We start from the raw sequence: 12912 nt of genomic DNA, 5'->3' as shown, positions 1-12912 counted from the left end.
AGCGTATCGCGCTTCGCGATGCGCCCTTCGCGCGCATTGACGCCGCGCGCTCGCGACGCCACGCGAGAACTTCACACCGTAAAGGAACGTCAAACATGTCGGCCATCGCGAGCGCGTGCGCGCTCTCGAGGCCCGCGTTCCGCGTCCGCGCGTCCGCGTCCGACGGCGCCGCGAAGAAGGTCGTCTCGACGCCGTCGTCCTCCGGGGTGATGATGTCGAAGGCGCCGGGACCGAGGAACACGCGCGCGCGGGCGATCCAGGTCGACACGTCCGCGGAGGCGAAGGACGTCGCGACGAAGGACCCGCTCATGCTCCGAGCGATCCGCGGCGAGGACGTCGAGCGTCCCCCGATCTGGTGCGCGCGATCGCGACGCCCGCCGTCGCCGTCGCGCGTCCCCGCGGGCGTTAACATCCATCCATCTTCCATCTCCTTCGCTCGACTATCGGATAAAACCCACCGTCGTCGCCCCCTCTCGCTCCGCGTCCGCGGCGTCTCGATCGACGCGCGCTGACGCCGCCGCCTCCCCCTCCCCCGCCCCCCACGCGCTCCCCGACGCCGTCCCCGACCGCAGGATGATGCGCCAGGCGGGCCGGTACATGAAGATCTACCAGGAGCTCTGCAAGAAGCACCCGACGTTCCGAGAGCGCAGCGAAAAGGTCGACCTCGCCGTGGAGATCTCGCTGCAGCCGTGGGAGGCGTTCCAGCCCGACGGCGTGATCCTGTTCAGCGACATCCTCACCCCGCTCAGCGGCATGAACATCCCGTTCGACATCGTCAAAGGGACCGGCCCGGTGATCATGGACCCGGTGCGAGGGATGGACGACGTGAAGAAGATCACGAAGGTGCGTTCTATACACTGGTCCCCATACGACCGCGTTCGCGTGGTGAACGTCATTCCTTAAGGACTTTTCCCGGCGATTCTCTCCGCCCACCCCTCGCTTTCAATCCCCGCCCTCGATGCCTTTCAACTCCAACTGACGCCTTTGAACTCCACCCCGACATTCGCTCGTATGGAACGACCCTAAGCTGGAGCCGGAGAAGTCCGTGCCGTTTGTCGGCGAAGCCCTCGGACTTCTGCGCCAAGAGGTGGGCAACAACGCGACCGTCCTCGGGTTCGTCGGCGCGCCGTTCACGCTCGCGTCCTACATCGTCGAGGGCGGCACGTCCACGCACTACAAGGTGATCAAAAAGATGGCGTTCGACGAGCCCCAGATTTACGAGGCGCTGCTGAACTCAATCACCGACAGCGTCGTGGAGTACGTCAAATACCAGGCGGACAGCGGCGCGCAGGTGATCCAGATCTTCGACAGCTGGGCGAGCGAGTTCTGCCCCTCCGACTTCGATAAGTACTGCCTCCCGTACCTCACTCGGATCGTGACCGAGGTGAAGGCGACGCACCCGGACGTGCCGCTCATCTTATACAGCAGCGGCAGCGGCGGTTTGCTCGAGCGACTCAAGGTGCGTTCTGTACACTGGTCCCCATACGACCGCGTTGGCGTGGTGAACGCCGTTTCTTAAGGACTTTTCCCGGCGCATCTCTCCGCCCGCCCCTCGGTTTCAATCCCGACACACCTCGACGCCTTTCAACTCCAACTGACGCCTTTCAACTCCACCCCGACGTCGCTTCGTTTGGAACGACCCTCAAGACGACGGGCGCGGACGTCATCTCGCTGGACGGGACCGTGGACATGGCGGACGCGCGCGCGAGGTTGGGGATGGACCAGGCGGTCCAGGGGAACATGGACCCGGTGAGCTTGTTCGGGAGCAAGGCGCACATCACCGAGAGGGTGCTGGACACGATCAAAAAGGCGGGGAACACGAAGCACGTGATGAACCTCGGACACGGCGTCATGCAGGGGACGCCGGAGGAGAACGTCGCGCACTTCTTCCAGACCGTCAAGGACTACAGATATTAAGCGAGCGAGTGGTCGAGGGTTGACGAGGAGGAGGAGGAGGAGGCGTTTTCGCGCGGGGTGAGTGGTGGTTAGCGTCGAGGGTTGTAATACGACCGCGCGCGTCATCGGTTTTTTGGCCGTCGCGTCGCCGCGCTTCTTTCGAGCGAGAACGCGCGCTCGCGTGTCGTGGACGTCTTCTTTTAGTCGTAGGTTTCAATTACATCGCAATCTTCTCTTCCGCGCGATAGGCAGGCTGGTGCCCTAATACCCCGTCGCCGCGATGAGCGGCGCGAGGTCGCCGAGCTGCGCGTTCGCCTGCTCCTTGGCCGCGGCGAACTTCGCGTTCGCCGCCTTCTTCGCCGCCCAGTACTCGCTCGCCTTGGCTTCCCTCTTCGCCTCGAGGCTCTTCACCGTCGCCTGGTGCTTCCACCCGACGCGGTGGGACAAGTCGCCGAGGACGCAGTACTTGTGACCGGCGCCGAGGCGAAGCACCTTGAGCGCCTCCGGGACGACCGCGCGCTTGCACTTGTCGTACGGCGGGGGAATGCCCTCGTAGCTCTTGAACCGCTCAAACGCCGCCGCGCCGCGCTTCGTCTTGTACGGAACCATGCCGCGGACGGTCCTCCAGAGCATCCGCGACGGGGACGCGTAGTGGAACGGGCCGTGGCTCGGCTTCGTGTTCATGCGGAGGCGCTTGAAGAAGTCGTACTTCTGCTGCGCGCGCACCATGCCGCCGGAGATGACGATCCCCTCCGCGCGGACGACGACGACGTGCTGCCCCTGGAGGAGCTGCTTCGCGACGATGGAGGCGAGGCGGCCGAGGAGGTGGCCCCTGCCGTCGATGATAACCACCTGCGCGATCGATGAAAAGGGTGAGAACGAACGACGGTGAGCGGACGGTTTGGGACGATCGACGGCGACGCGCGCGCGCGCGGCCGTTCGCCGGCGCGCCGCGGACGCGCGATTTCTTTTTCGCGGTGGCGAGAAACCCTAAAAAAAAGATTGCGCGAGACGCGGGAGGCGCGGCGCGCGCGCGACGGCGGCGGACGCGACGCGCGACGGCGTCCGACGCGCGACGCGACGCGCGGCGCCGTCATCGCGCCGCGCGGCGGACGGCGGCGCGACGACGGAGGGATGGACCCGACGAGCGAGGAGGGCGTTGAGGCGCGACCCCGTCTTTCCGCTCGCTCGCGGGTTTTTCCCTCCGCGCATCGCGCGTCGTCGTCGCCGTCTTCGCGCGGCGACGCGCGATACGACGTCGCGCGCGACGCGATGCGACGCTCAAACGATGCCAGGGATGAAGCGCACCTTGTCCATGTTGACGCCTACGACGATACGCGTGCCAGCGTGCGTCTGAAAGAGGGCGCGCGGACGCGCGAAGCGATGGTTTTCTCACTCCGCGGAGCTGTTCCCGACCAGGCCCATTCAGGTTTTCTAACCTGTTGGAGATTGGAGTGCAACTTTTTCCTCGGCTCGAGAGTCGAGAGCCGAGCAACGATAAAACGTTCACATTGTTATCTCGCGCCGCGGCCGCGAGGGGGTCGCCGACGCTCTCGTCATGCCCCCCGCCGCGGCCGACCCCGACGCGCCCTCGGGCTCGGGCTCGGACGACGACGACGACGGCGACGCCGTCCCCCGAGACTCGGACGGCAGCTGGGAGGACCCGATGGAGGAGATCTGCCCGCTCGAGGCGCGGTGCAACCCCGCGCTCGACGGCGTGTTCGATAAGACCGCGGTCCTCGCGCGCGTCGCGCGGCTCACCGCGCCGGAGCTCGCCGCGCTCGCGGAGCGATGCGTGTGCCCGCCGAAAGAGAAGTGCAAGTACCGGAAGTGCGTCGACAGCGACGCCGCGTGGTGGCCGCACTGCGCGAGCGCGTGGTACGAGCCGGGAATGGCGCCGGAGAAGCCCGGGCGGCCGCCGAAACAGCGAAAGACGTGGAAAAACGCGTACCTCGCGCTGCGGCCGGAGGAGGGGCCGAGCCCGGAGGAGATCGCGGCGAGGGAGGCGAAGATCGCGAGGCACGAGGAGAAGATGGCGGTGTGGGAGCTCGAGAAGAAGGCGGGGAGGATGTGCGTGAGAGGGAACGCGGTGGGGGGCGCGACGGTCGTGTCCCCGGAGGCGGCGGGCGCGGGCGGGGACAAGCACGCGATGCGCGAGTTTTATCGCACGGTGAGGAGTAAGCCGAAGGGGAAGGTGAAGAAAGGGAGGGACGCCGCGCACGCGGGGGACGACGGGGAGTGACGCGTCCGCGAGATTCGATTCGATTCGATTTGCGTGGGGAGGGGGGAAGGGAGGGGGGGATGATCGTGTTGTACATCGTGTTGTCGTGGGTGGTGCTCTCGCGAAGCTTTCTCGTTGTAAATCCGTTGTTAGTCTACTGTATTCACTTCGTCCGATTGGTTCTTCGTCCTTCGTTCTATCGCTACGTTCCTACGCGTATTATCTCCGCGGCTTCCACTGGTGCTTCACGATCGCTCTCAAAACATCCTCGGGGTCGTACAAGTCGTAGCCCTTGTTCCTCCACCGCCGCGACACGCGCTCGTCCGGCGCCGACTTTTCACCCGTGGCGGCGACGATCACGACGTCGTCCGGCGCCGACTTTTCCGCCTCGGTCTCCGTCGCCGCCGCGTTCGCGATGCTCGCGAGCTCGACGATTAAACCGATTTTTCCCGCGACCGCGCCTTTCGATGGAGCGATGACGTGTATCCGTCGCTGACGGAAAACGCACATATCGCGTGCGTTTTCCAGCGTCGCCTTCATGTCGAACCCTTGCGCGCGTTCGAACGCGAGGTCGCGGCACAAGTGGTCGCCCGCGTCCACGAACCCTCCCGCGCGCGTCGACGCGGTGACCCACGTCTCCGTGACGATCGGTCGTCCCATCATGAGCGCGCACAGGACGTTCTTGCTCCGCCCGAGCGGTTTCGCCGTGAGAAAGTGCGTGAAGTCTCTCGTCGACGTCGTGACTTCGCCGCCGAGTTTTTTTATCGCCGTCGTCGTCGCCTCGACGTCCTTCGCCGCGAGCGCGGACGACACGAGCACCTTGACCGCGGTCGTCGTCGCCGTTCGCAGCTTCTTTCGCGCCGGCGACGTGCGCGCGCCGCCGCCGCCGCCGCCGCCGCGTCTCGCCGGCGGAGGCTTCCCGCCGCGGACGCTCCTCGTCGCCGCGGGCACGGGCGCCGCGCCCGCCCCCGGCTCCTCCTCGACGACTTCCAACGGATTCGATTTCGGCGACGCCGCGGGCGACCGCGACCAGACCACCTTCACCTCGAACGATTTCCGCCGCTTCGCCGTCCGCGGCAACGTCTCCGCCTTCTTTGCGCTCTCCATCACCGCCCTCGCCGCTCTCGGGGACAAGCACCGGACGTCCGTCTTCGCCTCGGACACCGTCGGTATGGACTGCCGCGACGCCGGCGGCGGCGACGGCGACCGCGACCGCGACCGCGTCGGCGGCGACGGCGACCGCGCCTTCTTCCTCGCCCCGCCGCCCTTCGCCGCCGCCGCCGGCGCCGGCGGCGGCGACGCCAACACCTGTTTCCTCGCGCGGCCGCTCCGTCTCGGCCCGCTCGGATCCGGCTTCTTCTCTTCCTCGTCGCTGTCCTTCCCCACGTCCGCGAACGCCTCGATCCCCGTCGCGCCCTTCACGCCGCCCGCGCCGTCGAGCCTGTACGCGCTCCACGCCGGCGGCGGCGCGTTCAGGTCGTCGTCGTCGTCGTCCAAGTCGTCGTCGTCCAAGTCGCTGTCGTCGCTGATTTCCGCGGGGACGAGCGCGGGGGGGAGGTCCAGCGCGATGAGATGCGGCGCGGACTCGGGCTCTTCGGTGTCCGAGTCCGAGTCCGAGTCCGAGTCCGAATCCGCCGCCGCCGCCGCCGCCGAAGGCTGCGAGTCCTCGACCGCGCCGTCGGACGCCGACTTCGACGGCGCCATCGCTTGGGTGTCGACGTACATCCCGCCCGCGTTCTCCCACGCCGCGGCTTTCGTCGCGGTGGTCAAGAAACCGGGCGCGCCGGAGCTCCCGCCGCCGCCGCCGCCGCCGAAAGATTCCGATTCTTTCCCTCCGTCGCCTCCTCCTCCGCCGACGACAGCTGGCGCCCTCTCGACCGACGGCGCCGACGCGGACGCCTTGCGGTACCACCCCTCGCTCGGTGTCCGCGCGGGCCCGCCGACGCTTCCGCCGCGGCCGCCGCCCGCGGACGTCGCCTGGCTGTCCGGCACGCCCGTGGAGACGGTCGCCGCGTCGGCGTCGGCGTCGGAGCCGCCGACGGCGACAGCTGTCGCCGCCGCTTCTGAAAAGTCGCGCTTTCCGCCGTCCTCGCGGATCCCATCAGTCTCCGCGTCCGCCGTCGCGGCGGGCGCTCGTCCCACCGCTTGCGTCGCCGCGGCGAAGAACGCGTCGTCGTCGTCCGCGTCCTCCTCGGACATCGACGGCGCCGGGCACGTCGCGCCCGCGTATCGCGCGGCGTCGTCGTCGTCCTCCGCGTCCACCGCCATCGCGTCCTCCTCCTCGTCGCTGTCGCCGGTCCAGTCCGGGGGCGCCTGCGTCGCGTCGTCGTCCACGGGCTGCGTCTCCGCGGCCGCGAAGTCGTCGTCGACGACGACGTCGTCCGCGCGCGCGCGATACGCCGCGGGCGGCGACGCCGCGGCCGCGGGCGCGACGCCCTCGCCGAACGGGCTCACCTCGAGCGTCGGCGCGGCCGCGATGGTCGCGCCGGGGACGAGCGGCGTCGCTCCGCCCGTCGCTCCGCCCGTGCCCCCGAGCAGAGGCGACGCCGCGGACGCTCCGAGCAGGGCGGAGCCCGGAGGCTCCGCGTCGGCCGGGAGCAGCTGCGTCGACATCAGCTGCGTCTCCGCCATCGTGGCGGCCCAGCCCGCGCGCGGGACCGCAGTGCGAGTTTGAAATCCTGTGGTGATGGTGCTGAGCGTTTTTTCCTCTCGAGCTGCACATCACTGAGAACTCACATTCTACTTCCTACGAGCACGTCACGCGACCATGCTCCCTCTCTCCGCCTCGAGAACGATCCCCGCGATCGCGTCGTACCCCCCTTCCCTCTCCCCGCCCTCGGCGTCGACCGCGGCGAGGTACGCCTTAAACGCGGTCACCATCTTCGCGTGGTGCTCCGTCTTCTCCCGCCGTTCCCCCCACGCGCGCTGGCGACAGATGCCCAGATTCCGGTAATAAAACGACGGCACCGGCGGCGGGTGCTCGGAGACGCACGCCTCGATGATCGCCGCGCTCGTCTCGAACGCGTACACGCGATCGTCCTTCGCTTTGCTGTCGTCGTCGCCGCTCTCGCGCGTCGCGACGTCCGCCGCGGCGATGCCATAACTCAGCAACGCGTGCGCGAGCTTATGCCGGGCGCCGTAGTAGTCTGTCATCACGACGCGCTCCCACGTCCCTTCCGGGTACTTCTCCGCGAGGGATACCTCTCTGTCTCCTCCGAACCGCGGCAGGACGTGCCGCGACATCGCGCGCGAGGCGAAGTTCCCGCCGCCGCCGTCGCCGAACGTCATGTTCGGAAGCGCCTTCGCCCGACGCTTGTAAAACTTTTTCGGAGACTTGAACGGCAACCCCCGCGTCGCCGCGCCGCCCGCCGCCGGGAGCTTCACGATCTCGTCCGCGATCCCGAACGGCATCGTGTCGTAGTGACCGACCGTGGAAGGATCGTCGTCGTGCCACCCGCCCGCGAGAAATATCGCGGAGCTGTCCTTGTGATAGTTCAAATCAAGCAGCGCTCGCATGCTAAACCCGTGCGGCGGCTCGTTCGGGTGGTAGTGCGTCCCCGGCCAGTGAAACGACTTGAAGTTACCCGACTGCGTCTTTACGAACCACTTGTACGTCAGCATCGCCATGTCCACCATCTGAACATCTTTTCTGTATCCCAAACACCGCTGGACGTACCGCGCGCTGTTCGTGATGAGGTCCCCGCGGACGATGAGCCGCGCGCCTTTCGGCAGCGGACGCAGCATCTCGCGTCCGAAGCGCTCGTAGTACGCGTTTCCGCTCTGGTCCATCGCTCGGTAGTCCGCGACGACTCTCGAGCACAGGAGCGCGAGGACGATCCCGAGGGCGGCGAACTCGAAGAAGGCGCGGCGACGGTTCGCGTTCGCGTCGTTTCGCATCGCGCCTCGACCGCGACCGTCCCCTCCCAGGGCGAGGAGAGCGATCGTCCGAGACGTCGCGAACGCCGCGCCCGCGCCCGCGACGAACCCCGCGAGGACGTCGCTCTGCATCCAAAACCGTCTCGACACGCCCGCGTACAGGTCCTTCTCGATCGGCAAGTTCGCGAGCAGCTGAAACCCGACGGTGTACAGCGCGTACGCGACGACGACGGGCGCTAATCCGTGACAAGACCCCGCGAGCGCGAGTTCACGCGTCTCCGTCGTCGCGTCGGAAGCGTTTTTTTCATTCCGCCGCCGACGCCGCCGCCGCCGCCGCCTCTCTCGCGCCCACGCGGACACGCCCCCGATCACCGCCGCGAGCATAAGCCACGGCGCGATCCCGCCGGTGTCGTCGTGAAGGTTCCTCGCGTATCTCGTGATCCCCAGCCGCGCCCTGTGGTCGCGGCTGCCTTCCCCGCTGAACAGCGTGAACGTGCCGTATTCCGCGCGCGTCACGTGCGTCCAAAAACCGTCCCGGGAGCGCGTCTCGCCCCACGCCCCCGGGGTGTTACCCCCTCTCGGGGTGTTACGCCCATTCCGCCACCCCGGTCGCGTCCCAGACGCGAGGACGAGGTACGCGTACGGCGTCAGGCCGAGGAACGGGACCGAGAGCACGGCGAGCAGCCGCGACGGCGACCGAAGCGACTTCGCGCCGGCGAAAAGCCCGCGGAGTAAAACCCACGTCGCGAGCGGGGTGCCGACGAGCGCGAACGTGTGCTGGTTGCTCATCGCGAGACCGCACGTGAACGCGCCTTTCAGCGCGTGCTTGAACGCGGCCGCTGACCGGTCGGGGGCGGGGCCAACCGCGTTATCGCGCGCGAACGCGACGGTGAAGTACACCGCCGCGGCGACGAAGAGATTGTTGAGTCCGAAGACTTCGGACTGGATCGTGTTCGTCCACGTGTTCTTCCCGCACGCGAACAGCCCGGCGCCTAACGCCGCGGCGGCGTGCGTCGCGATAGTCGTCGAACCCTCGCGACGACCCCCGACCGCGTCGCGAATCGCGGCGTAGAGAACCCCCGACGCGGCGGCGCCGCACGACGCGGACGCGAAGTTCGATCCCCACGCGGGTCCCCCGAACCGCATCGCTCTGAACGCGCGCGACGCGAACGCGGTGAGGAGCGCGAACGTGGGGTACCCGGGCGGGTGCGGCACCGCGGGGAAGTCGCACGCGATGAACGCGAACTCCGTGGCGTCGCCGCCCGCGGCGGACGGGTACATCGTCGACGCGTAGACGCACAGCGTCGCGAGCGCGAACGCGACGGGGGCGAGGGTGCCGTGTTTCATCTCTGGTTCGTCCTCGTGATGGTTCCTCGCGACCGACGCGACGAGGTTTCGGGCGATACGGTCGCGCGGAGGACGCCGCGGGCGCGGCGACGCGCGCGCGCGCGCGTCGCCCGCCGCCGACGACGACCGCGAACGCGCCGCGCGCGCGAACGAAGGTGACGACTCGACCGAAGATGGATCTCATTTAACTTGACAAAAAAATATAAACAGTTCGGAGCCGGCGGCGCGCGCGCTCGTCGCTCACGCCTTGTCCGTCTTCAGCGCGGGCGCCTCGACGTCGACGACGACCGTGGTCACGTCGTCGTCGTCGTCCACGGCGTCGCCGCGCGCGTCGGCGTCCTTCGCGACGTCCTCGCCCTTGGGCGGCGCGGACGGCGCCCAGAACCCGGACCGGATCCGTTCCTCGTGCGCGTCCTCGTCCGTGAACGCCGTCGGCGGCGGCTCATACGCGCTTTCGTTTCTAACGCCCGATACGTGACCGTTACCGTTGTTATCGTCGGGATCGCGCTGGAAACCAGCCTTGCCGCCGCCGTTGAGCGCGATCAGCGAGTGGCGCTCGCGCTCGGCCCGCTTGTGCTCGTCGATGATCTTCTGCCGCGCGTTGCGCACGCGCGAACGCACGTACAGAGACACGATCGCGATGACGATGAAAATCAAACACCCGACCGGGAGGAAGACGTAAAACATCGCGAGCGCGCCCATGACGTACGCGACGTCGTTCACGATGTCTTCGATCACGGAGTGCGCGACGCGGTACGACGCGGACGACCACGACCCGGGGACGTAGATCCCGTCCGTGGCGTCGCCGTCGAGGGAAGACCCCGCGACGGGCTGCCACAAATTGGGGTAGTACACGTCCGTAGGCTTCACTTGCCAGTTCATCTGATACCGCGCGCTCGCGCCCATGACGTTGCCGGTGAACTTTAAGATCTCCCACTCGAAGTCGTGCGCGGTCTTGTTCGGCTGGAACGGGCACGACGCGGACGTGGGGTCGATGTATCCGAACAGGCGCGTGTCCGCGTTGTACGCGTGCGGCATCGTCACGACGGTCTCGATGGCGGTGTGATCGCTGACGTCCCACGCGCCTTGGAATTTGACGTCGTAGTCGCAGTTCGCCACGTTCATCGGGCACGCGTGGAGCTCCTGTGCGTGGGGCGCGCGGAAACGTGGTGGGTGATGTGAGCATACTACGCGCGCGAGTCGCCGTAAGTGCGTTTTCGCGCGGCGAGAGAGCGAGAAGAGCGATGGCGGGTCGAATAAAAGACGAGACGCGCCTCGTCGACGAACTCGTAGTTGTACAGGCGAACCATCGTGTTCTTCTTGTGCGGCAAGTCGTAATCGCCGCGGTACTGCAGCTTCACCTTGCGGCCCATGTCGAGACCGGCGCCGATGTCGAACCAGGTCGTGACCTCGCCGAGGGTCCCGAGGCCGGTGCCCTTGTTCGCGACTTTCGGGTAAATCGCCTGCCAGAAGTGCTTCCCTCCGACGGCTTCGACGTGGCCGGTGTTATACGCGTAGGACCCGCCTTGCGCGTCGCCCTTCGTGGACGCGAGGACGTCCCAAACTTTGTCCGGATCGTCCTTCCCGGTCGCGACGACCCACGGCGTCGCGCCGACGCCGCGCCACTCCGACTTGTCCGTCACGTGCGTCACGACGTCCTGGTATCGATCGACAGAGCTCCCCGCGTCGAGGTCGCTCAGCGGATACACGCCGTGCACGGTTCTCACGAGCCTCCGAGGATCCGACGCGGCGTACACGGACGACGTCAGCGGGTCGACGTACCCTTCGAGCCACTCGCGGACGGTCCGCGCGATGAAGATTCCGGAGGAGGAGCCGCCGAGCCACGGCCCCATCGCGGTCGCGCCCGCGGGCTGGTTGTAGTTGGTGTTGAAGTACACCAGGTACGCCTTGACGAGCGGCGCGACCGCCGGGCTGATGCCCCAGTTGGCCGCGTTGGTCGCGTCCGAGGTCTGTAACACCCCGAGCACGGCCATCCCGGTCGGGTCGGCGGTGAGCGCGGTCGTGACCGCGAGCGCGCCGGTCGCGTCGACGCCGATCATGCCGGCCGCCATCCCGGTGTAGGTCGCGGCGTAACACCCGAACTCGGGCGCCACGGGAAACGCGGCGGTGTACGCGGCGGGGAGCCCCATGTTGAGGATCGTGTCGCCGAGGACTGAGAGTAATCGCCCATACGAAGCGATGTCGGGGTGGAGTTCAGGGGTGCGTCAGACGGAGTTGAGAAAGGCGTCGCGGTCGGGGATTGAAAGCGAGGGACCCTGGGCGGAGAGATGCGCCGGGAGAAGTCCTCAAGGAAAGGCGTCACCGCGCCAACGCGGTCGCACGGGGACCGGCGCGTAGAACGCACCGGAGCAGTCGCCCCACTGCTTCAGCGCGAGGGTCGTCACCGCGGCGGCGCCGGCGGCGACCGCGGTCGAGATCTCGCCGCTCGGGTCCGCGGGGGAGCCCGCGAGCGCGGAGAGGAGCGCGCCGAGCCCGTCGAGGATCGGCGGGAGCACCTGCGGCGTGAGCGTGTACAGAAAGTTCGCCTCCGAGCCGTACATCTTCACGAGGGTGTAATACGCCGGGTTGAACGACACGATGACGTCGTCCAGGGAGCATCCGTCGCAGAAGTTGGCGGTGTCGTACTCCGCGTACTGAATCTCGGTGTACGACACTTTGTTTCCGTCGTCGAAGAACGTGACGTTGGATTTCACCGCTTTCGTCTTGTGCATCGCGAACGGGCCGACTTCGACGAGCGCCTGTCGTCGGGAGAAGAGGGCGGGGGGACGCGGTGAGTAAAGCGAAGAACGACTCCGCGGCGCTTTCGTTTCGTTGGTGCGCACTCGCGGGCACGCGACGCAGCGAGCGAGTAAAATAAAAATAGTCAGTAATAAACGGTTGAAATGCGGGCGTTTCTTCGTCGCACGCACCGGCGGCGCGGTGCCGGCGACGACGTCGTCCGCGTTCGTGAGGTTCCAAAAGTGAAACCTCCACTCGACCTCGTTCTCGCAGACCGTTTCGGACTTGGCGAAGCACTTGTCGTTCTCCGCGGAGATGACGTACGGCGCCGTGTCCGTCAGCCCCGGGACGATGAATACCGCGAACGAGATCGAGATGGCGAGCAGCGTCAAGAAGAACAAGAGGTTCGCCTGCGCGCGCGGCGACGGCCGAGGCCGTTTCGGGGAATGAATAATGATGTCAGATTTGGTCGGAACGCGCGAGCGCCCGATCCGGCGCGGCGCGCGGCGAGAGGGGTCCGGGACGACGCGCGTCCGACCCCGCGCGTCGCGACGCGCGCGCGATCGGCGACGGGCGATCGCGACGCGCGGACGCGAGCGACGGGACGACGACGACGAGGAGGGCGACGCGGCGAGGCGACGGGACGGGGACGCACGTGATGGATGTAGTTCCTCACGCCGTGGGACACCGCGCCGAACCGGCGCAGGACGGACGGAAGGTTCGCGTCTCTGTCCTTCTTCGGCGGCGCGACGTCGCCCTTGGAGACGCCGCGGAAGGAGCCGAACTTCATCGCGCGCGGGCGCGCGCGCGGGCGCGGAGGGGTGCGGGTTGGG

General features: G+C 67.6%; 6 protein-coding genes across 6 annotated transcripts; 2 read left to right on the top strand and 4 right to left on the bottom strand.

Moving 5' to 3' along the window:
* Nucleotides 1-95: 95 nt before the first annotated feature.
* On the top strand, nucleotides 96-2027 carry HEME1 (uroporphyrinogen decarboxylase chloroplast precursor; the record flags this gene model as incomplete). Its single annotated transcript, XM_003055316.1, has 4 exons — nucleotides 96-355; nucleotides 573-843; nucleotides 1028-1459; nucleotides 1648-2027. The coding sequence occupies 4 exons, from the start codon at nucleotides 96-98 to the stop codon at nucleotides 1915-1917; spliced, it is 1233 nt and encodes a 410-aa protein (XP_003055362.1). The 3' UTR covers nucleotides 1918-2027.
* A 61-nt stretch (nucleotides 2028-2088) lies between these two features.
* On the bottom strand, nucleotides 2089-3248 carry MICPUCDRAFT_30605 (uncharacterized protein). The gene is made up of 2 exons (XM_003054776.1): nucleotides 3205-3248; nucleotides 2089-2748 (listed from the first exon to the last, which is right to left on the bottom strand). Exons 1-2 carry the CDS (start codon nucleotides 3211-3213, stop codon nucleotides 2158-2160), a joined length of 600 nt encoding a protein of 199 aa, XP_003054822.1. The 5' UTR covers nucleotides 3214-3248; the 3' UTR covers nucleotides 2089-2157.
* A 206-nt stretch (nucleotides 3249-3454) lies between these two features.
* Nucleotides 3455-4138, top strand: MICPUCDRAFT_49906 (uncharacterized protein; the record flags this gene model as incomplete). Its single annotated transcript, XM_003055315.1, has 1 exon — nucleotides 3455-4138. One exon carries the CDS (start codon nucleotides 3455-3457, stop codon nucleotides 4136-4138), a length of 684 nt encoding a protein of 227 aa, XP_003055361.1.
* A 198-nt stretch (nucleotides 4139-4336) lies between these two features.
* MICPUCDRAFT_49905 (uncharacterized protein) lies at nucleotides 4337-6748 on the bottom strand (the record flags this gene model as incomplete). The annotated part of the gene is made up of 1 exon (XM_003054775.1): nucleotides 4337-6748. The coding sequence occupies one exon, from the start codon at nucleotides 6746-6748 to the stop codon at nucleotides 4337-4339; it is 2412 nt and encodes an 803-aa protein (XP_003054821.1).
* Nucleotides 6749-6874: 126 nt separating this feature from the next.
* MICPUCDRAFT_49904 (uncharacterized protein) lies at nucleotides 6875-9340 on the bottom strand (the record flags this gene model as incomplete). The annotated part of the gene is made up of 1 exon (XM_003054774.1): nucleotides 6875-9340. The coding sequence occupies one exon, from the start codon at nucleotides 9338-9340 to the stop codon at nucleotides 6875-6877; it is 2466 nt and encodes an 821-aa protein (XP_003054820.1).
* A 240-nt stretch (nucleotides 9341-9580) lies between these two features.
* PSP2 (prasinophyte-specific protein) lies at nucleotides 9581-12869 on the bottom strand (the record flags this gene model as incomplete). The annotated part of the gene is made up of 6 exons (XM_003054773.1): nucleotides 9581-9781; nucleotides 9860-10483; nucleotides 10624-11513; nucleotides 11706-12099; nucleotides 12271-12489; nucleotides 12735-12869. 6 exons carry the CDS (start codon nucleotides 12867-12869, stop codon nucleotides 9581-9583), a joined length of 2463 nt encoding a protein of 820 aa, XP_003054819.1.
* Between the last annotated feature and the right edge of the window lie 43 nt (nucleotides 12870-12912).

The sequence above is a fragment of the Micromonas pusilla genome (genome assembly GCF_000151265.4).
Source record: "Micromonas pusilla CCMP1545 genomic scaffold MICPUCscaffold_1, whole genome shotgun sequence".
NCBI classification, from domain to species: Eukaryota; Viridiplantae; Chlorophyta; class Mamiellophyceae; order Mamiellales; family Mamiellaceae; genus Micromonas; species Micromonas pusilla.
This window is presented reverse-complemented; position numbering and strand designations above follow the sequence as displayed.